This window comes from Lates calcarifer, linkage group LG2, assembly GCF_001640805.2.
Source record: "Lates calcarifer isolate ASB-BC8 linkage group LG2, TLL_Latcal_v3, whole genome shotgun sequence".
Taxonomy (NCBI): domain Eukaryota; kingdom Metazoa; phylum Chordata; class Actinopteri; family Centropomidae; genus Lates; species Lates calcarifer.
In genome coordinates this window covers 10,465,702-10,487,529 of record NC_066834.1, presented here as the reverse complement: position 1 = coordinate 10,487,529, position 21,828 = coordinate 10,465,702, and the positions used below count along the sequence as shown (strand labels likewise).

The following is a 21,828-nucleotide window of genomic DNA, read 5'->3' as shown; positions in this document are numbered from 1 at the left end:
AAAGAAAAAATCCAGAATTAAACAGAAAGTCTTTGGTGTCTAGAACCTATAAAATAAGCATCTGTGAAACCTGTGTTGTATATATAATAACTGTTAACTGATTGTTTCCTGTACAATCTCTGACATGAGTGAAGTGTTGGGTGGAGATATACTAATGGACAGTGTAGATGCTCTAGAGCTTCCATCAACCAAGATACCACCTGCAGCATCTTCTTTCCAATTTTGTGCTTGTTAATAAAATGTGGAAATATCTCCAGCCGGCCTGGGTCAGGGAGACAGACCGTCTCGTGAATAGCAAACTCGGCTCCAATGCGGCATTTCTCCTCTTCCAAAGCCTGAGCAAAAGGAAACACAATGAGGGGTCAGACACCTCCTGATGGATGTGTTGTATAGCTTGAGTCAGGCTGCACAAATACTGCCTCTGTGCTCTTGGAGGAAGATGGGTTCTTGTATTCTTGCTGAGAGCACATATGAGTCCACAGGCATAGCTTGCCAGCTCAGTGGCAAACACTGGTGCACCAGTAAAGCGACTTGCTGTGTATTGTCGCATTAAAATATAACACCAACAGAGAACACTCACTTACAGCAATTTTCTGGCAACTGAGCAAGCTTACACTGACAACAGCAGGAAGACACAATGTTTGACACAAGGTCTAGACAGGAAAGTTAAGTGCAAGTTAAGCTTACTATTCCTTTTTATTAGTGCACATTATCAAGACCTACATTTAGAAAACACATAAAACTATAAGTGAAAATAAATATGTACACAGAAATAAAAATGCAAAGCATTCACCCAAATAATCAGAGAGAGTAGCAAGGCAACTAAAACCTAGAAAAAAAAAATGTTTTTAGGCAGCGCTTAAGGCAGTCAGCAGGTGCAGCTGATGTAATACATGAGTGGAGATGGTTCTGTAGTGTGAGGGCTAAGGAATAGACGACCATCTTAGTAATTTTGTAATGGTGTAAAAGCTCAACAGCTGCTTATGTAACATTAAGGAAAAATATGATGCAGAGCCTAAAGGGTATCTTAAGATCTGTTGTAAACTTGGGTGTCCTCTGGAATTTCTGATCTAAGATGCTATTTATCATGTACCTGGTTTGAATTTGCAGAATTTTTATTGCATGTCATCCACCCTGTATGTCATTTCCTGTCTTTCTTCACTGCCAAATAAAAACAACAATGCAAGGGTGTGTGTGTGTGTGTGTGTATATATGTGTACTAATGATTACATTTAACTAACCATGTTTAACTTGGCCACATTGATCAAGGGTTGATGTTCTAAGGCAAGCAAACCAGCCAATCCAGTAGTCTAAATGCGAAAAGACTGGTGTATGAATTACTCAAGACACCCTTCTGTCATATACAGGTAACTGTTGCTGTTGTGTTGTCTTGGGTTGTTATACTCTTATCTTTACTGTGTACTGTTTAACACTACATGTTTCATTGCACTGTTGAATAAAAAAAAAAAAAAATCAGTTCACCACTATGCAGCTACATAATGTGTTTGTACACGATGAGCGTCAGTCTGACTTGATAATCCTGCAGCCAGCCACATATTCATGATTATTTTCTGCCACCTACTGTCTTGATTCTGTAGTGCAGTAGTACAATATAAAGTATGGGAATTTAAAAAAAAAAGAAAATTCATGGTGAAAACAATGAGGAATCTGTGTTAAGAAATTCTGTTGTTGTGGAACAATGTGAACTCTTGTCTAAAATAACTGATCCAAACAAAATAAAGTATTAAACACATTACATACATTAGTTTTAATACCTGAAAACCCCCCTGAATGTTCCAGACCTGAAAAACTGGCATGGTGACCACACTTCAATCCTTCAAAACTTCATAAAGAAGCTGTCATGACTCCTAATTTGTGTTGTTACTTCTGTTGTTCATTGGTTCTCCTGTTCAAACATCTGCTGATGTAAGATATGACATTTCTCTTCTTTTCTTTGCTTTTCTTTGGCTGCCTGTGAGTTAAAAATGAGTTTCTGCATTTTTCCGAACAGGTTAAAAGAACAGTAAGACCTGGTAGCCTACTTGCTCCTATCTGTAATGAGATAGTCTGATTCCATTGTCCTCATACCCTCCACTTTACATACCTTCCATGTGGAAATCAGGTTAGCAATCTTAATCCATTGCATTATTGATTTACTATTTTATTTCATTTCAATCTTCACATCAATCCCACGCATTGTCTTTTGACAGGATAATTCGCACATACCAGGAAATCCTGGTCATACAAAAGCCACCTGTGCTGTTGCCTCGTGGGAGGGGTAGGACAAACAGTGAAAAGACAGGACACTTCCTTATAGACATCATTTCTCCATCCTGGACTCAGCAAATACAGAGCTATCTCCAATAACTTACGGTATGAAAAGCTTTTTCATAAATGCATCATATACCCAATCAAGAATAGAATGTAATACGCTTTTTGGCAGGTGAACAAAATTAAAAACAAGTTAGTTATTAGGGTTAGTTACTGGATGAAAGGGTGAATGCAACTAATAAACCATAGGCCTAACTCGAAATGTAGGCTACTGCAAGCTGACTTATGTAGCTAAATGAACTCGTTTCAATAATGAAAGCTCGGGAGTTGTTTTTTGAAAGAATCGGGATTGTTATTAACATCTAATCTGTCAATGCAATTTTCTCAAGGACCCTGTCTCTTTAAATTAAAAATAAATAAATACAAAATTGGGTCACGCAAGGAAGTAGTCATGTTTAAGGGGACTTCTGGTCAGGACGTGCACCTTCAAGATAAAAGTGCGCATTTATTTTATTTATTTTCGTTATATTTTATTTTTATTTATTTATGTAGTGAACAAATAATAATAATAAATTGTGACAAATTATTTTATTTATTTTGATGTTGACAGTACATAACAACATTTTGACTTAACTCGTGAATACGATGCAGCGAGGCATTTTTTTTTAATGGAAACATGCATACAAAAATACACACAGGGTACAACGGTTTTCAGCGAATATACTCCAAAGAACAAAAAATTGCATTTTGCTTCGAAGTAAGTGTCAGAGCAAACTTACTACTACAAGCTTAGATTTTACTAGCTTTTATTTTGAAGAAGAGAGACGGAAGTTTTTTTGTTATTGCTGCTGGCGGAACCAAAGACTATAGCGGAACACATCAGTCATGTTTGTATCGTGTAGTTAGCGCCACTGTTCTGTAGCTACATTATTAGCTCACGTAAATGCACCAGTTTCTAGCCAGGCTGTTCTCATCTCTCTGTAATCATGAACAGGACGCCGCTGAAACGGTTTGGCATCTTGAAGATGGCTCTGACTGGCTTGGAAACGATGGACCAGGACGAGCAAGGAGAGACATTCATATTCCGAGCTGTTAGAATAGCAGCTGTTGTTGCACTATACTGGTTTGTTTCAATAACTATGGTGTTCCTTAACAATTATTTGCTGGACAACCGAGAACTGGATGCGCCGTTGTTTGTCACTTTTTATCAGTGTGTGGTGACAGTTGGGCTCTGCTGGCTCATGCAGCTGCTGTCCAGATTGTGTCCGGGGCTCATCGACTTCCCGTCGGTCAGATTCGACGTGAAGACGTCTCGAGAGGTCCTGCCGCTGTCCATTGTGTTCATCAGCATGATCACCTTCAACAACATGTGCCTGAAATATGTCGGAGTAGCCTTTTACACAGTGGGCCGTTCACTCAGCACCGTTTTTAATGTGCTGTTATCGTATGTTATCCTGAAACAAACCACATCTTTCCAAGCCTTACTGTGCTGTGGGATAATATTAGGTAGGTTCACTTCCCCCTTTTTTTTTTTTACAGAGTATAAGTTTAACGAAGTATTTCCTTTAAGAAATTACTTGTCAGACGTTGCATCAGACAGTGTTTGACATTTACTGAGATGCGTGAGTAGCTAAAAATAAGCTCCATAATTGCTGTTTTCTGTTTGTTTTCCCCTTCGAAGATTATGAATTAACAAAGTACCAGTGCAATATTCAATGTATCTTTGCTGCGGGGGTTATATTTAACTACTTCTCATTTCACAAATCTTCAAAATGTGTAATTCCCCCTATAACTGTACACATGTACAACCTGTATCCTCATTATGTGGACACGAGAACATTGCACTCTCATTTTAAAACCATGGGTCTTAATATGCTGTTGTAACACACCTCACTCAGGAGTCAGGCTGTGAGATCTGCTCCCATTCAGTCACAAGAGCAATAGTGAGGTCCACCATCAGTGCTGGACCTCACTATTGCAATGGCTTACAGTTGGTGTTCTAGTTCATACCAAAGGTGTTTGGATGGGGTTGAAGTCGAGGCTCCTCCACACCAAATCAGAGAGCAGTTTCTTAAGGTGTGGACTGAGTCCTTGTCCACTTTTGGCCATATTGTGTTTCAGTTTCAGTTACTGCCTCCTCTTAAAACTAACTGTTGCATAATCATACCATGAATGGTATGCCAAAAAGCCAAAACCCATTTACCATTTGTATAAGGAATAATGAAAAGATCTATCAGCCAGTAACATTTTGTCATTATCATCATTTATCAAGCAGACATGTTAAACTTTTACTGGTTTCAATTTCTCAAATATGACAATTTGAGAATGTGTGAATGGGCATTTCTCACTAATTTGTGACACAAACAACATGGCTTGACAGCAATAACATGGCTCTCAAACTTAACATAGCTCTCAAAGAGATTTTTTTATAAATAAATAAATAAAACACTATATATTTTTTTCCAACTATGTATATTATTCACGTGCATGACTTAAAAAAAATTGCTTCTTGCTTCTCAGGTGGATTCTGGCTTGGTGTGGACCAGGAAGGCATGGCAGGGTCCCTCTCCTGGTCAGGTGTCTTTTTTGGGGTACTTGCCAGCGCTTGTGTCTCTCTCAATGCCATCTACACCAAGAAGGTGATGCCAGCAGTGGATGGAAACATCTGGAAGCTGTCCTACTACAACAACATCAATGCCTGTGTCCTCTTCCTACCGCTCATTCTCGTGTTTGGAGAGCTGGGTCGTGTCGTCAGCTTCAGCCGCCTCACTGACCTCGGGTTTTGGGGTATGATGACACTAGGAGGAGTGTTTGGTTTCGCCATCGGCTACGTCACAGGCCTCCAGATCAAGTATACCAGTCCACTCACACACAATGTCTCAGGGACAGCAAAAGCCTGTGCACAGACTGTTATTGCAGTAGTGTACAATTCCTCTAGTAAAACCCTGCTGTGGTGGACCAGTAATATGATGGTTCTTGGTGGCTCTTCAGCCTACACTTGGGTCAAAAGTCTAGAAATGAAGAAGACTCCCCGCAAAGACCCACAGGATTCAGCCAAGGAAAAACTGCTGTCAGGGGAGAAAGGCAACATGGGAGTGTAACCACTCAGGCTTTTATCCATGTGGCATGAGAATGTGAAATAATGTAACATTAAGAAATGACTGAGTGAGAAATTTGTGTGTGTGTGTGTATATATATATATATATATATATATATATATATAAAGCTTCAAAATAATTTGAGGCATTTTATAATTATTTTTAAATGATATGACTGAGAAATATAATAATGTGGCTTTTTATGGTCTAGTCTACAGGTGAGGGAAAGTGAAGTTTTTATTCATTGGGGGGGGGTTAAGGTATTTACTCAGTTTGAAGGTGTTAGCATCATGTTAAAATAGAAACTTTTCTATACCTCTTGTTTAAGTCTGATTATGATATTTTTATGAGAGGGGATGTTAAACCTGCAAATCGCTGCCATTTTCTATGAAAGTATGTCACTGTCAATGTTTTATGTGCAGCCTTTGGCTAGGAACTTATCTGTCATCTCAAACATGAACAAAGCCTCAGGATACCTGTAATGTCCTGCAGTTTATTGAGGGTACAACAGACAAGGTAATCAGAAACCTCTTGTCAGTGGGACTAACATACAATACAATAGGCCTTTTACTTTCAAAGAAAACAGGACTCCAGCATTTTGAAGTGTTGAGGTCACAAACGTGTGCATTATTTGCTACAGCGCACCATATCTCTGGGTCAAACTTTGTAAAGTAAGGCAGTGACGTTAGATTTATGGAAAATATTTGCATTTGCAGGACCCTTTTAGAATATTTCCTTACAGGTTTCATGTTTCATGTGTTATGGCTGAAGTAGGACTTACATGTCACAGCAGTGAACAATTGCAGCACAGGTGAGAATTCTTTGTTTGCACCTGTCCATCACTCCTAATGTTTGAGGAAATCATTGTTGTCAAAACTAGCTTTTTAAAATGTCTTTTAAGTCTGTGTAACATTTCAGTTTAACAGATACTGATGATGTGCAATGCATTTGTTTTCTTATCTGAAGTGAAGGTTGTTCTTTATGGTTTCACAATTAAATAATGAAATTAGAAGTTTTATATATGTTTTCAGAAGTTTCTGATCAGGGAGCATATGTGAACATTTTAACAGCTCCTTCCTGAAGTTGATGTTCGAGGCACAAGAATAAATGACTCTTCAATGACAACGTGGTTACTTGATTTATGACTATTTATCAGAGAAGGTGAATATTCTTAAACCTGCTGAAATAAATACAGATTGTATCAACTAAATCAATAAACTTGCTTCTACAGATAAGTTACTGTATATAAGTCAACCTATTTTTAAGTCACAATTAGAACCTGGAATGAAATACATTGTTGAGGATGGCTATGACATTGTGGTATCTACTAACTAATAGTGTTTAATTGAGGTAAAAGGAATATGACTTTACCTTTCAGTGTGTGACAATGTAATCCAGTGAGAAGTTTTACCTTCCTTGAGTTACGTCACTGCTCACCTGTCCACGATCCTTTCACGTTTCCCACAGTTAACGCCCACAGTCTTTCAATAATCCAATCACAACCCCCGCCGCAAAAAACCCGCGCATTTTGAAACCTACTTCTGAGAAATCTCTTTGTGTGTCTCTGAGCCGCAAGTGTTGTTGGTCAGTGGGAGAGAGATAAGCTAGGTTTACACTCGGTGTTGGAAAGTCCGCATCATTGCAGAAAATTGTGTTTAAAATGCAAGGAAGTCTGGTCAGGTGGAGTAAAACCTGGTAGATATGGATTTCCCAGTCGGAGATTATCCAGGTGTTGCCCGTCTCAGCGTTGCTAATACCAATTCTTGACTGACGACTAGTTACTGACAGACTGGCCGAAGGACGGCACCGTGAGTACCCGATGTTTATATAATAAATAATAAATAAATAAATAATAATTACGGTTCAAGCTGCTGTTGAACTTATGGGTTTCCTGGTTACTTTTGTTTATTGTGGATCCGCGGTAAAACCCGGAGCGGACTTTTTGAGTTGATTTCCTCTTACTCTTGTGAAGCTGGATTGAACTGAAGTGATTTTGGGTGTTGTGGGGAAAACAAACCGGATTCTTTACATAGTGGACCAACTGTGGGAGTTTGGGACCCACGCACACACATCATTATTGCTTGGCTGCGCGGTTGATTGAATACATCTCTTGTAAACTGATTTGAGCTGTGGTCTATTTTTGGTAGCAGCGCTGGTTTTGAATGTTGAATATTTCATTACTATTTGCCTTACTGCTTTGTATGGTTTGACCATTCGGAAATTATTTGTCAGAGGTGACCCTTAACTGGCACCCTCTTTCATCTGAAAGGGTCAAACCTCCAACAACCTGTTGTTCCTCCTAACTGGTGAGTAAAATGACCAAAACAGACCAGATATCTCTGATTTAAAGCGGCACCACGAGAATCAAATGTTGTAAATTTTATAACAAAACTCACACCTGAAGTTTGAATCTTTCTCTTTCTGTCTTTAGTCTGTCATTTTGATTTCCACCTGACCTGGGCTATTGGAAATGTGAAAAATACTAAAACTAAATAAATAAAGATTGCAGCTGAAAGCTCCAGAAGGTGGATTATATCCCTATGTTGTCCTATTTTTGAATTACTTGTTTTGGACAAAGATTACAGTTGCTGAGATGCAACAGCAGTCAGATATTTCTACATATTTATATTTGAAGACTTTTTCATTTTCATTTTCAGCTAATGCACTAAGTTGATATCCATCTTCATTCTTGCCACCTCCCAAGGCTTCTTTTAAGGAAATAAGATGTGTTCCAGTGAGAGGTCCCCTGTAATGTGCCCCTATAGCTTGGTTATTGTCAACACGGGATGGAGCTGAAGAAGTTCAGTGGATGTTGGAGCAGGGTTGGATGGAGAGTCTTTGGGCTCCAAATGGAATATTTCTCTGAGTAACTGAGGAGGGGTCTAAAAATAGCTGAGAGAGCACCATGGGTAATTACATGAACCAAAAAACACTGGTCTCTGAAGTCAAGAACTCATTTCAACAGTGAGTTTGCCCTTGTGACACAAATGAAAGTTTTATAACTGTGTCATAATATGGAATACATAACCCCCCCCCCACACACACACACCCACCCTTCATCGTTCTCTCTCATGTCTGGTTGGGTCAGGTTCAACACGATAGGAGGAGGCAAGGTCTTCAGTAATGATTGACAGTTCAAAGGCTGCAAGTATCAAAAGTAGTCGGTCACGTTTCTTTAAATGTGTCAGCTCAAAGCAGTGGTCAAAATGTGTTTGTCACTTTGTTGATGGGAGAGTTAATTACTATTGGGATGTTTCCAGCTCAGAATTGTGACTACATTTATTTACTTGCTGTTTATAGAAATGCATTTTCACCATGCAATATAGGCGCTAATATACTGTTTTATGTAGTTTAATATCCTCATCCTTATGATTAAATGCATCTTAAACCTGCATTACTTGATTTGATGGACTTCAAAGTATAGAGCTTTGCATATTTGTGTTCATTTTTTTTTAGCAAAAATATGGTGTGTATATACTGCAATGAAAATATGAAAGCTTGATTTTGTGATTATATCTAAATTTATTCCAGTTGACTTAAAGTTATCTACTTGAAGTTTGTACTTTATATGAACACCTTTGGCACCAATTACAGCGATCCTTTCCCTTTCTTTGACATGTGTAATTTTCACATATTCTTTCCCTGTTCCCTCTGAATATTTGTTCACAACCACTGAAGCGGGACAGATTTTCACACCACCTGTCCAGCACCAAACAATACAGCTAAAGACGTGTGTGTGTGTGTATGTATGTGTGTATATATATATATATATATATATATATATATATATATATATATATATATATATATATTTTTTTTTTTTTTTTTTTTATTTACACAAAAAAGAACAGAACAAATTTGTTGTGAAGAAACTGACTTCCCCGCTGACTTACTTTATTTTTTTCTTGAAAACCTTCAGAAAACCTTAGCCTTAAAAAAAAAAAAAAAACTAAAATATACAATATATGTTGTGTATATACAACAGAAAGCATTAATCAGAAATATGGTGTGCAATAAACTGTGTAAAAATGGCAGCATAACATATACAGTAAAAGTATGATATAGACAGTATGTACAAATGGTACAGCAGCTGTGTGTTCTTATGTCAAACAGAGGTGACTTAATTTATAATGTAACTGTGAATAGTAGGAGTGATTGTATCAACAGTTAAAGTCATGTAGTGTTATCGCTTGCAGTGTGTATGTGTAAAACCTGCTGTAATGGGAACAGATATCAAAACATGGAAACTCCTAGGTAACAGCTTAGGCAATGGAAAAGCAACCTTGGTCATGAAATGGGCTGTGACTCAGCCTCATTGTTCCTGGCAAATCTATGGAGTCTGACATCATAAACATTTCATAGGGTCATTAGAGAGAACATCTGTTATCTGTCTTCAAGGAAGCTGGGAAATTGTCATGTCTGGTATGACAGCTGGTGCATGATGAAGCATCACTAAACACAGCTTGTTGCATGTGCAGATGTATATTTTTAAAAATATCAAACTTGCAGCTTCAGAGAGATTCTCTTCTTTTCTTTCCTTGAAACCTCTCTCAGTCAACTGAGAGATGGATTTTTTATTTATTTTTTGGGGGGGAATTCCTTTATAACTGTTTTCCCCATTAGCATGTCTTTATTTCCCCCAAATGCACTTTCCACTTCCTTTGCCAGCAAGTATTTTTCCCCTGTTACTATTCAGCACGCAGCTCTCATTCTGAACTCATAACAGGAGCAGAGAAACAGGAACTAGTTGCAGACTTAGCATTGTTTTGAGCTGAACAATCTCAAACAAAAATCACACTTTCACAAATGAAAACATCATGGAAGGAATGGGTTAAGGATCTCTGTCCATTATGCCGAGATGGGAAAATTCATCATCCATAGCTGCGTCATGTTTTGAGCAGACAGGAGGATCTGTAGATAACACTGAGCTAGTGCTACCCTCTTGGGACTTATTTGGAAGGTTATTGGTGCAACTTTGGCAGCCAACATGCTCATTTTCCTCACAAGGAAATTGCCCATGCCCACTCTTCTGGACCCCAAGCTATACTACCTCCTCTTAAATTTCTGCTTTTGTGTAACATCGTGGCCATATGGTAAGTAAAAGGCATTTATTGAAGTTTTGATTGAATGTTGTTGTTACTGTGCTTGATATTGGACAGTGCTCCTTTTTGGTTAAAATGCTGCTAATTTTTAACAAAAAAATAAGCCTATGATTTAATTGCTTACTAACTGTTGAGTTATTTCATGACGATGAGTCACTTCTTCTGCTAGGACTGGTCTCAGTTCATGCTACAGACTGTGTGCCACGATGAAATAAGAACAACACAACCTCTCCTGTTAGAGCCTGTTTATAGCCTTTCCCTCTCTGATTAATGTAGATATTGGACATATTAGTGAGGGTTCAATATCTGGGAGGCTTTTACATTTAGCACAGAAATCCATGACTATAGATGGATAGAATTAAACCTGTGACGAAGACAATTGGCTGTAGCCCCTTCTGAACTTCATTTTTAGTCCACTTTTTGCTGCTCTGTTGTATGTTTCTTGCATTGTCATACAGTGCATATGTTCAGTAACATATTTAGTACATGAACATATCTAGTATCAAGTATCTAGTATTTTTGGAACATGTTTGAACCAGTGTCTTCACCCCAAGCTGCTCAATATGGTGCATAAGTTTTGGTCAGATTTCACAAGGTATACCATGGCAGCTTATTTCACCAACAGTACACAGTCCAGCTTGAGCTTGATAGCATCATCTGCCACAAAATCACCTGCCAAGATAAATTTCACACATCATCAATTTGTTCAGTCATCATGAAATGTTGTACCTGTGTTGTACAGGGAAGTCTGATCTGGATCATCAGATTACAGGAAAATATGCTATAGGGATAAATTTGTATTGCTGCCCTTTTCACTATATTTCTAAACCTGATACAGAAACAGTAGTAGCCAATCAATTGTACAGTTTTTAAATATAGACCAATAACTTACTCTAATTTTTGAACTGTAATTCATTTCAGTTTTATTGTCACCATCAAAAGTAATGTGTGAGATGTCTTCGGAGGTGGTTTGATCCAAGAGTATTTTGTTTTGGTTCCACAGCTCTGACAGGAGACAACTGCCCAAGCTCTCGGTGGAGCGTCATGTGTCGTCCATGTTGTGAATACCACCTGATCCAATGCCGGTGTCCCTCAACAGGGTCGAGGGTAGGTTACACTGTACCCTGCTGCCGCAATGCCCTGGATCAGTGTGACCCCTGTATCTTTCACCCAGGTACACTCTCATTGCTACAAATTGTTCAATCTGGTATAATTTGGTGCTTATTTTGTTTTCTGTTCCACTATTGCTACTCATGCTACCCTCCCAGACAAGCCGCTTCTGCTCACAGGGAAATAAGATACAAAACTTCCTGTTTATTAGATTAGATTTTTCCAGACACAGAGCGTTTGAATCGATGTTCAGTATGAGCTAAATCATTATGGTGTTATATCAATCAGAGAGAACTGCAAATTGACTTAAAATTGTTTCTCTCACCCTCTTCCTCATTTTGTCCCTGTGAGGCTGCAGTCTGTTTGAGAACTGTAAAACCTGCCACAATGGAACATGGAAAGCCAATGATGACTTCTTTGTCAACGGAAAGTATTGTACGGAGTGTCGCCAAGGCTGGAGTGGCGGGGACTGTAAAAGTGAGTTAGACTGCTTTAATGCAGTATTGCTGTAAGGCTATACTGCATATATATTTATAAAAGATGGGTTGAATCAGGGGCAAGTAGACATGCTTGTAGATGATGACATTTCACTTCTCATCCAAGAGCCTTCTTCAGCTATTCAGAAAAAGATTTTTTTATTTTTATTTTATTTTTTTTTTTTAGATCAAATCTGCCATGTTGTCTTGCTAGGCACTGTATGAAAAGATAAGTTTAAAGTCATGAGAGGCCTGAAGCAAAAGACAACTGAGTCACTACAGAATGACTTGCACAATTTGCAGCTCAAAATTTCCTCATGTATTGTGAAGCTTTGTTTATTTGTAGCATCTGTAAACATTCCTTGGAATGTGTTTTAGTAATTATACATTTATTGCAAGTTAAGAAAATACAATCTATCATTTGAGATTACTACACAACTATTACAACTAACTAAATAATACACAATAATGTGGGGACTGTAATCATTATCAGTTATCAATTCTGTGGTGCACAGTTTTCAGGCTGCCACATCACATTTGTAATACACCATTAGGCCACTTGGTGGCGACAGTGCTTCTTTAATTGGTTTCAGCCAAGCTACAACTACAGTCAACTGCTAGTATCTGGTTGTAATATCTACTATCTAGTATAAAAATATAGACATTTTGAAACGTTATTATCAGTACAGTGCAGCAGCAGCTCTCATGCACAGATAATTTAAAACAAGTGTGTGCCGGTAAGGCTCATAGTGACATTATGATTTTAAAGGAAAGCGAACAGGTTTACCTTGTTGCCACTCCTGTTATTCATCTTCAAGGTAATTTTCCATTCTTTCTTTTTTCATGGCTCGCAGGTAATTACTGCTCAGAGACCGTTCTATCATATCCAGTCAGTTTGACCTACACAAGAGGAACTGTTGTGCCACTTATGTTGTCCTGTGCAACATGTTTGGAGTGTGTAAAAGACAAACTGACTAAGTACTCAAATTGAATAGACCACATGATTCCACTAATGCTTTGCTAAAATAACAAGTTTCAAAAGCCTGAGGCTTCAACCATTAAAACCATTAAACCAAATCAGTCCCTGATTTCAACCCTTACGCTGGTCCCTTTTTAGTAGTAAGGACCGACAAAAATCAATTTGGAGAATTTCCAATATCTTGTTTTGCTTTTTGTAGTTTTCAAAAGAACACACATATCAGAAAAAGTGCCAGCATGATGTTAATAATCATGTTTTTTGAAGTGGCTGGTTGGATACCGCCATCTCATCATTTTTTTGGGATATTATCTGCCCTCTTACACAGCATGTCACATTACTGGTGCTGCTTGCTATAATAAAAAAATATTTGGCTCCACTGTGATAAACAAATATTTGACAGGAATGTGAATGCACTAAATGAAAGTAATTACAGTTCTCTTTTGGGGAATAGCATGTGGAGGTATCATCCAGCGGGCTCAGGGTCACATAGCCCTGGAGAGTTACCCAACAAACGCCAGATGTGAATGGACAGTACAAGTGCCGAGGAGCAATAGCATCGAGCTCGGGTAGGCTACTTTTCCAGGGCTCTGATATCAAATCAAATCATTTAAGACTGAAGATAAAGTTTCCCACACAAAACATATCTGGTCAATCTTTATCTGAGAAGTCCAGCATGTAATTGAAAAGATTTCTGAGCCTCGGGTGATACAATAGTGAGACATGCAGTCTAGTTCTTACTGTCTGTGTTTTGATTAATGAACAAAAAATAAGCCTGTGATTAAACAAAATTAGTGTGATGAGTAAATTCTAGGAATCCCCTCCATATCTGGAACATGGGCTGACCTAAGAATAACTATCAGGTTTTATTCAGTTAACTAACTCGGTAATCCTGCAGAGACAGGCCAAGCTAAAGTATGTGTTTTGTTTTTATGTGGTGGAAAGTGCTTTTCCTCAATGAGCAACTGGCTCTATGGGGGATCAACTCATTACCAGTCTGTCAAATGATGTCAAGGTCAAAGCAGAGTAGACAGCCCTGCATGAGCCCACATAATTGGACTTATTGTTTACACAGTTCAGTACTTGGAAGACTGATGTTCAGTCTTTTAAATTGGATTGAAAAAAATCAGCGAAACATTACTTCTCTATGGTTATGTTGCAGGTTTTCACTGCTCAGTTTGGAGTCTGACCATAACTGTCGCTATGACTATGTTGAGGTGCGCGATGGCGATGATTTGAGCTTCCCAGTGATTGGGCGGTTTTGTGGGGATCAGCTGCCACCTCCAATAAAAAGCTCTGGGAATGTCGTGCACATCCTTTTCACCTCAGATGGCTATAACAACTTTGATGGATTTGTTCTTACTTTTCAGGAGAGTTCAGGTAAGTATAATCATTCTTTGTAATCTGAATTTTGCATATAGTATGGACACGAGATGACAGAGTAACAAAAACACATGTGTTTCGCTCTGCCTAAGTCCATAGCAGCATTGCGCGATTTTGTTGCATTATGATGGATGCAGATCCTCTTATTTTGTCCACACATACATGGTAGAGTCTGCCAATTCACTGTATAAAGTTAGTTTCCTCTGTGGAGTCCACATATACAGAATATATCTACTGCAGATATCATGAATACATGCTACAGATGATACTCAGTTGCCCTTTCATGCATAGTGCATGCAGTACCTCTCACTGCATGCACCACATTTCCTCCTGGATTTTTTTTTTCTGTGTGTGTGTGTGTGTGTGTGCAGCCTCCTACACAGGGCAACGATGTGAGACGGGCAGTCAGTGACACAGATTTATCATACTAGCTCCTCTCCATTTACCGTCTTTGAAGCAAATCATGCATCTGACTTGCATCCCATTTATCCAGTCTTTTTCCTCATGGACATTCACTCTTGCTAGCTAACCTAAGCATATCATGGTGGTACAACATGAGTGGATATTAGAGTGGATAATGGTAAAATTGTGTGTCTTTATTAAGTTTTGCATTGGCTGCTGATGCAGTGTAGGTTTGTTTTTCATTTATTTAGTCAGAAAATTTCTCCACAGTTTCAGCCAGTAGGAAACCAGTGTGTGCACCTCCAGAGACACTGGTAAATGGATATTTTCTGCCTGTATATGGCCTCAAGGGTGAGCTTGTGTCTGTAAACTACCGGTGCCATTCACCTTTTGTACTTACCGGATCCCAGGAGAGGACCTGCCTACCTACTGGCATATGGAGTGGCACACTTCCTATATGTGTAAAAGGTACTTTCACCATGTCGCTTCTGTTCTTCATTTCTCATGTTTATACAGTATAAAGGCCACATAATGCAAGTTTTTCTTCTTTTTCAAATGTACAATACAGGCCATACAAGCAGAGTCCAGTGTCCTCGCCCACCCAAATTGCTCAATGGTTACCACAGACCCGTTGTTGATACAGCAGGGGGTGCAGAGACGATTGAGTTTTTCTGTAAAAACACCTACGTTTTGAGTGGAAACCACCAGAGTACCTGCCTCTCTAATGGATCCTGGAGTATCAGGCCACCAAAGTGTGTTAAAGGTAGTTGTTTTCAAAAACTTATTAAGGATGGGAACACACTGTTACACACACAAAGTAGCCTATTTTTCATTACTATCTTCATTACTATGTAAGGTCAGCACAAAATGCAAACACATAGAGAAAGACCTACTATGTGTTTATATGACACAACAATTAACCCAGAAATTTACATATTAGCCAACTGAGAGCTTTACTGAGTATATAGTGAACAAAGCAATTTGTAAAGATGGATCAGTAAATGGTTTTGAATATGTTTTTTCCTGATATTTTATGCATAGAATTGAGCTTTACTCTGAATAACTTACCCTTCTGGTCACAGTTATTAATGTTACTGAAACAAAGCTGTTCAACAATAGAAGTACCTATGCTCCAACAGTTAACAGCTTGATTTGCTCTTACAGCCTGTCGAGAACCCAAAGTGTCTGAACTTGTGCTGCAAAGTGTTGTGAAGCCACATCTATTATCAAGGTATCCTCTAACATGGTGCTGTGTATTTACATAATTTTAGCACACTTAAAGCCACTATGGCTTAAAGCCACTATGGCTTTAAGTGTGCTAAGTGCAGATAAGGAGCTACAAAGATAAACTGCATCTTTTTCCCACAGAGAGAGTCCAAACCAGAGACTCCGCCTCACATCGAGATACAGCATGCATGATTTGTTGTCAGCTGGTTTTATTCCACTTACATTGGACAGACAGTCCAATGTAGAAAGAGACATGGAAGAGCTACCCCGTGGATTTCACTCAGTCCACACGAGCATCGACTACAAGTGCGCCTCACCTATCTACCGCCACACAGGAAGCTCCCGACGCACCTGTCTGAGGACTGGCAGGTGGAGTGGGCGCCGTGTTTCCTGCTCACCAGGTGAGAGCAGCAGCAGTTTAGACCCAAGTTGTGAAGTGAAAATTGGTTTCAAATGGAAAAACCAACAGATATGTATTTTCTACTTTGAAGTGAGACTACATAGCATTGTCAAATTTATGACCCTTTTCTACTTGTGCTACTGTTACACTTACAATTTAAACTTAAGCATCATCCTGTAATTCCCACTGATGGCCACAGAGGCTGCTGTTCAGCCAAAGTTACAAAGACTCAATTTAAAGTAGTAGTTCTATATTTTAGGAAATACACTTATTCGCTTTTTTGTAGAGAATTAGATAAATGATTAAGGCCACTCTCACATATGCATGATAAATATGGAGTAAGAGCTAGTTGCCAGCTGTCTTAGCTTAACATAAAGATGGGAAATGGGGGGAGACAGCTAGCTTTACTCTGCCCAAAGGTAATCTTCTCACCTAACTCTTGGCAAGAAAATGAATAAGCAGATTTTTCAAATCATTCCTTTAAATGCCCTACACACACATTGTCTAATTTTGCCTTGTTAGTCTCAGGACTGTGTGGTCATATCATGTGCAGACTGTACTTGATTAACATCTCTCTGACCGTCTTTATTAGTTTTGTTGCACCTGCTTGGATGGGACAATTTACACCATCTTTGTACCCATGAAATTCCATCATAGTTCCACCCAACTTCAACCTGAGCACAAGTCTAATTTGCCAGAATAAGTAGAAACACCTGTGTCTGCGTGCAGGGCCTTCAAATTTTTCAGAACCTTTTTCTTGTGAAAGAAAGACCAAGTATGAAAGTATTTCCCAAGTATTACTTTGAATTTATATGAAAAGTTTTTGGTAACCGGTATTGTGCACACCTTTTTTCTGCCAGTTTATTATGTGTGAAGTATGAAGTACAATTTCTGACACACTATTTCTCTTCTTTGACTGACAGTTTGCGGCAAATTTGACACTTTCAGTCACCACAACCTCTCAGACACTCAGTGGCCGTGGCATGCAGCCATCTATATCCGCTCGCCACCCAATCACACTGCCAGTACCCACAGGTCCCGTGGAATGACCGTGTCCGACCAGCAGGAGGCCTCAGAGGAGTCTACATTCTGGTACCTGGCCTGCAGCGGAGCTCTGCTCACCCAGCGTAGGGTCCTGGTGGCAGCTCAGTGTGTGGTAGACAAGGACAAGCAGCAGCCCCTTCACTCAGCACATGTCAAGGTTGTCATAGGCATGCAGCACCGCACATCCAAGGACCCGCTGAAAAGCCACCACCTCAGGGTACAACACAGTTGACACCTACTTTTGAGAGAAAATCTGTTAGATGTTTTATATTTTTGCTTTTAATCAAGTGAAACGTATGGTTAAACACTGGTTTTACTTTTTGAAAATTATTTTCTGGTCATACAGAACACAAAAGTCTCCCACAACTGCAAAATACCAAACAGCAGATGTAATGATAAAGTATTAAGAAAGGAATCTTCATTAAATAAATATAATCTTGTGGAGAGGTTTCTGTTTGTAAATGATACAGGAAGAAATCCTTTGGCATTTAGTTGTGCACTTGAAGCTTTACTGGGATACAACTGTATTTGATTTGGATTGGAAATATTTGCGCATCTTGACGCATATTATCTGATCTTAACAGATATTCCAAAAGCAACAAAATTTGGCACATTCTTAGTGGAGTCAGATTTTCTCAGGTATTCTAATTTCCAATTTTCTCAATTTCTCTCTCGTTCCCAACAGGTTTCAGATATTTTAGTCCATCCAAACTTTTACTTTGCACCGGACTCCAATGTGGCTGTGCTCAAGCTGAAAGACAAGGCCAAGATCAGCGAGCGTGTGTTGCCAGTGTGTCTACCCAAAATGCAAGGAGGAGAGGTGACAGTGCAGGAGTCTTACACTGCAAGGTGGATTTTACCAAACAATCGCAGGCACCTGAGTCGTTACTCTGCCTCGAGTCAGACGAAACTTGTTGTGCTGACTGATGTTGCTCAATGCGAAAGAGAATTTGCTCAAGGAGGAACACATACCACAGTGATTAGTGACAATACACTGTGTGGCATTAGGAAGCCGTCCAGTCCTGAAAGCCCCTGTCCCAGTGTTATTCCAGGCCTCACGACAGTACCAGCTGTGTTTTCATCCACAAATGGTGTCTTGTCGGGTCATGAGGAGAGTCAGGGAGCCTCCAGCACAGGCTGGCAGCTGCTTGGTTTAGAGACTTTCAACTATGAGGAGAAGAACTGCCACCAACAGACTTACACAGTCCAGACACGAATAGGCAACTTTAGAAACTGGATAGAGAAAAACATGAATTAGATTTTCTCAGTATCTTATGTATAGCTAATGTTCAGCAAGTTAAATCTTAAATAGTCATTTCTTTCTAGTTTTGAAATCTAAGAGTTGGTAGAAATGGTAGAGATGGAGCAGACAATGTGAACACAATTTAGTACCTCCCATCTGTGTCAATATCATGTGAGGTGAGAACTGTTTTCCTGACACTCCTCCTGTCTCTGTTATGTATGCATGTTATTGTTCTGTATTTGGGTCACCTCTACTTCAAACAAGCCAACATGAGCTGATTAAGACACACACACCCACTTTCTCATGATATCCAAATGTTACCTGATGTGTGTGTGGTATGTGGTTATGTGGATATGTGTGTGGTTTTCCAATACAATGTAGTAGATAATGTTTAAAAAATAAATAAAAAATATAGAATGAAATCGTCTAGTTGACTCTCTTGATTCTCAGTATCTCAGTATGGCATTCCACCCACATGAAAACCTTAGAAGCCTAATTTCTTATTTAGGCTTCATTCTGATACTTCCTGTTTTTTTTGCTGATTTATTTGCAAATTTTTTGGTCCTTGTTACTGCACTTTGCAACTTTTATTTGAAAATGAAGAAATCTAATGTATTAAAGTATAATTTATTGTAAAATTACGATACATTCAAAAGCCAGTGTCAAATCTAAAAAGTGAGAGCTGAGTCTCTGTCTCTGTCTTATAGTTGAAGCTCTTCATCCTGCTGACGTGTGTTTGGGCACTGAGTCTCTCTCAGCTCCAGGCCTCTGACCTCTGACTATCCTGGAGATAAAAATTTTCTAAGAAGGATAAGTCATAATCTGCACATAGTAAGGTATGAATGTGTGCAAATATGCATGCATGCATTTCTTTTCTCGGTTGCTATTTGAACTTTTTTATTCATTATTTATTGCATGCAGCTTTAAATTCCAAATTAAAAATAAACATACTTTAGTTGTCTTTTAAAAAGCACTAGAATACAAACCACTCATAATTTAAAATACAATAGAAGATCTTTTGCATCCTTTTCCAGGCTATGCATGTGTGTACCTGCGTGGCAGTACGCTCTGTACCAACTGCATGTTCGTCTGTCACAGTAAATATGTACAGTACCTGTGTGTCTGCAGCATGTTTGCATGTGAGGTTATGCGTTCGTGAGTTTCTCTGCAGACTGTCCAACATGTGCTGTCATTGAGAAACACACTGAGAGGATTTACTAAACTTAGCTCTTACTCCTGAGACGCAGACACCCGCTGTGCTCTCTGCGGCTTTGTACAGGACACCTTTTAAGCCCAGCCAATTAAACAATGAGTAGTTCAGTAGTCAGTCTCTGCGACAAGGTGAACAGACAGAGTAAAGCAAATGATGATTGGCAACCTAAGATTAACTGTGTGATTTACTTTCTTTGTGTATAAATTAGATGTCTTTGCAAATACAGAAGTCGAGACTACAAACTGCAACAGACTTTACCTGTAAACTGACTGGGTACTCTGCTGCACATCCAAAAATCAAATAAAGAAACAACCAAATCAGTAAATGCTTGCACTGTAAATACAAAGTCATGTAAAACCATTGTAAATTTTATGCATTTGAGGTGTAATAGGCTTGAGCCTTCATGTTTTGTGCTAATGGAGGTCTCCATCTTACTGTATGATGTCATGCTGCTAAAAATGGGGTAAAACTCCTCTAATCTATTACCCTTTAACTGAGGGAACACCCCGCCCACACCTGAGAGGAGGTACTGACCTCTCATCTCAAATCCCCACCTCTCTGTCTGAGCATCAGTGTACACACTGTGCATTTGCAGGGTCTTTGTTTAGGGGAGGTGCAAGGATTTCTATACATTAGAGCGGGAGAGGAGGAGGAACCTGCTGCAACACCTGTCTGATTTCACTCCAAAAACGTATTATTAACTCTGCTGCTTCAATTTATACGCTCACTTGAAGGAAATTACCATTCTCTCCAATCAGGAAAGCAAATTAGAGGACAAGACCTTCCACAGGTGAGCATTATTATTTTTTATTTAAGGATGCTGGAGGTGGATAATTAGACTATCCTCCTAGACTGTGCAGACATGTAACTGCCAAGCAGATAATTCTAACTAATTTAATAAAAATGTGAAAAAAACAATTCTGTCAACTATACAGATGATTTCCCTCAGTGTGACCCAGTCCTCATCTTCTGTAATGTGATTCAGCATGTTGATGATCCTCACACTGGTTGCTAGGTTAGACACATAATGTAGCTATTAGGGAAGATTTGTTACAATGTTGTTAGTGCTGTAACCCAGTTCTGAGCGTACCTGAATGTAATGTTTGGTGCTGCACTTGGTTGTATTCCCACTCCTACTCCCAAGTGAATGGCTCATTGTAGGTCAATTCAGGATACTGGCAAAATGCCTACCAGTGAAAATCATCAGCCTGGGTTGGTCCTTAAAATGATAGAAACACATCTGTTAGTGAATTAAAAGATTAATAACTTTACATCTCAGGACAGGAACAAGTCAAGTCATGCATTTTATGGAAGTGACAGTTTCTCAAAGCAATGCAAAACTTGGCCTTGGGCCACATGTGCATCATTAGAGATACTGTGAGATTCACTCCCACTACACTCCTCAGCTCGATACAAGGCTGCAAGAGGATGAAGTTCAAAAGAATAGCCAGAAGGATTACATTGTAAATCCCAAGTAAAATTAACATCAGACAGTTGCACATCAGACAGTTTCTTTTCTTCATGCTTCTTGTTAGGGAACATGACTGCAGACATATCACATTTTCTTTTCACATAATATAAATAAAACAATGCATTTTGCTCATTTCATACATTTCAATTTGCAGCAGAGTGTACGGTACACTTTTACAGAAAGGTTAAACAACTCAGAGAGTCTGAGTCTGCAGAGAACATAGTACAACCCTTATTTTCAGTAAGTAGAATATGTTCAATATTAATATAAAACCAGAAGGCAGTGCAGTAAAATATTTTTTAAGAGAGAGCGGTCCTCTTATTCACTAGTGCGTCAAAGAAGCTTTCAAGTGTCTAATCGGCAGGCTAACTAGAACCCCCAAGGAGAAATATCCAGGTTCAGTCACTAAAAT

The 21,828-nt window shown here is 39.0% G+C and overlaps 2 protein-coding genes across 4 annotated transcripts; both read left to right on the top strand.

Annotated features, from left to right (window-relative positions):
* The first annotated feature begins 2,261 nt into the window (after positions 1–2,261).
* Positions 2,262–6,387, top strand: slc35c1 (solute carrier family 35 member C1). Of its 2 annotated transcripts, XM_018683345.2 has the most exons (3): positions 2,262–2,373; positions 3,266–3,777; positions 4,792–6,387. In XM_018683345.2, exons 2-3 carry the CDS (start codon positions 3,297–3,299, stop codon positions 5,370–5,372), a joined length of 1,062 nt encoding a protein of 353 aa, XP_018538861.1. In that variant the 5' UTR covers positions 2,262–2,373; positions 3,266–3,296; the 3' UTR covers positions 5,373–6,387. The 2 variants fall into 2 exon arrangements, with proteins under 2 accessions (XP_018538861.1, XP_018538860.1); XM_018683344.2 differs by lacking the exon at positions 2,262–2,373 and having other exon boundaries at positions 3,114–3,777.
* A 326-nt stretch (positions 6,388–6,713) lies between these two features.
* On the top strand, positions 6,714–19,148 carry pamr1a (peptidase domain containing associated with muscle regeneration 1a). Of its 2 annotated transcripts, none has more exons than XM_018683343.2 (11): positions 6,714–7,177; positions 11,475–11,645; positions 11,933–12,058; positions 13,488–13,602; positions 14,196–14,413; positions 15,089–15,286; positions 15,387–15,581; positions 15,983–16,049; positions 16,187–16,446; positions 17,369–17,706; positions 18,175–19,148. In XM_018683343.2, the coding sequence occupies exons 2-11, from the start codon at positions 11,516–11,518 to the stop codon at positions 18,745–18,747; spliced, it is 2,220 nt and encodes a 739-aa protein (XP_018538859.1). In that variant the 5' UTR covers positions 6,714–7,177; positions 11,475–11,515; the 3' UTR covers positions 18,748–19,148. The 2 variants fall into 2 exon arrangements, with proteins under 2 accessions (XP_018538859.1, XP_018538858.1); XM_018683342.2 differs by lacking the exon at positions 6,714–7,177 and adding an exon at positions 10,011–10,462.
* The last annotated feature ends 2,680 nt before the right edge of the window (positions 19,149–21,828 follow it).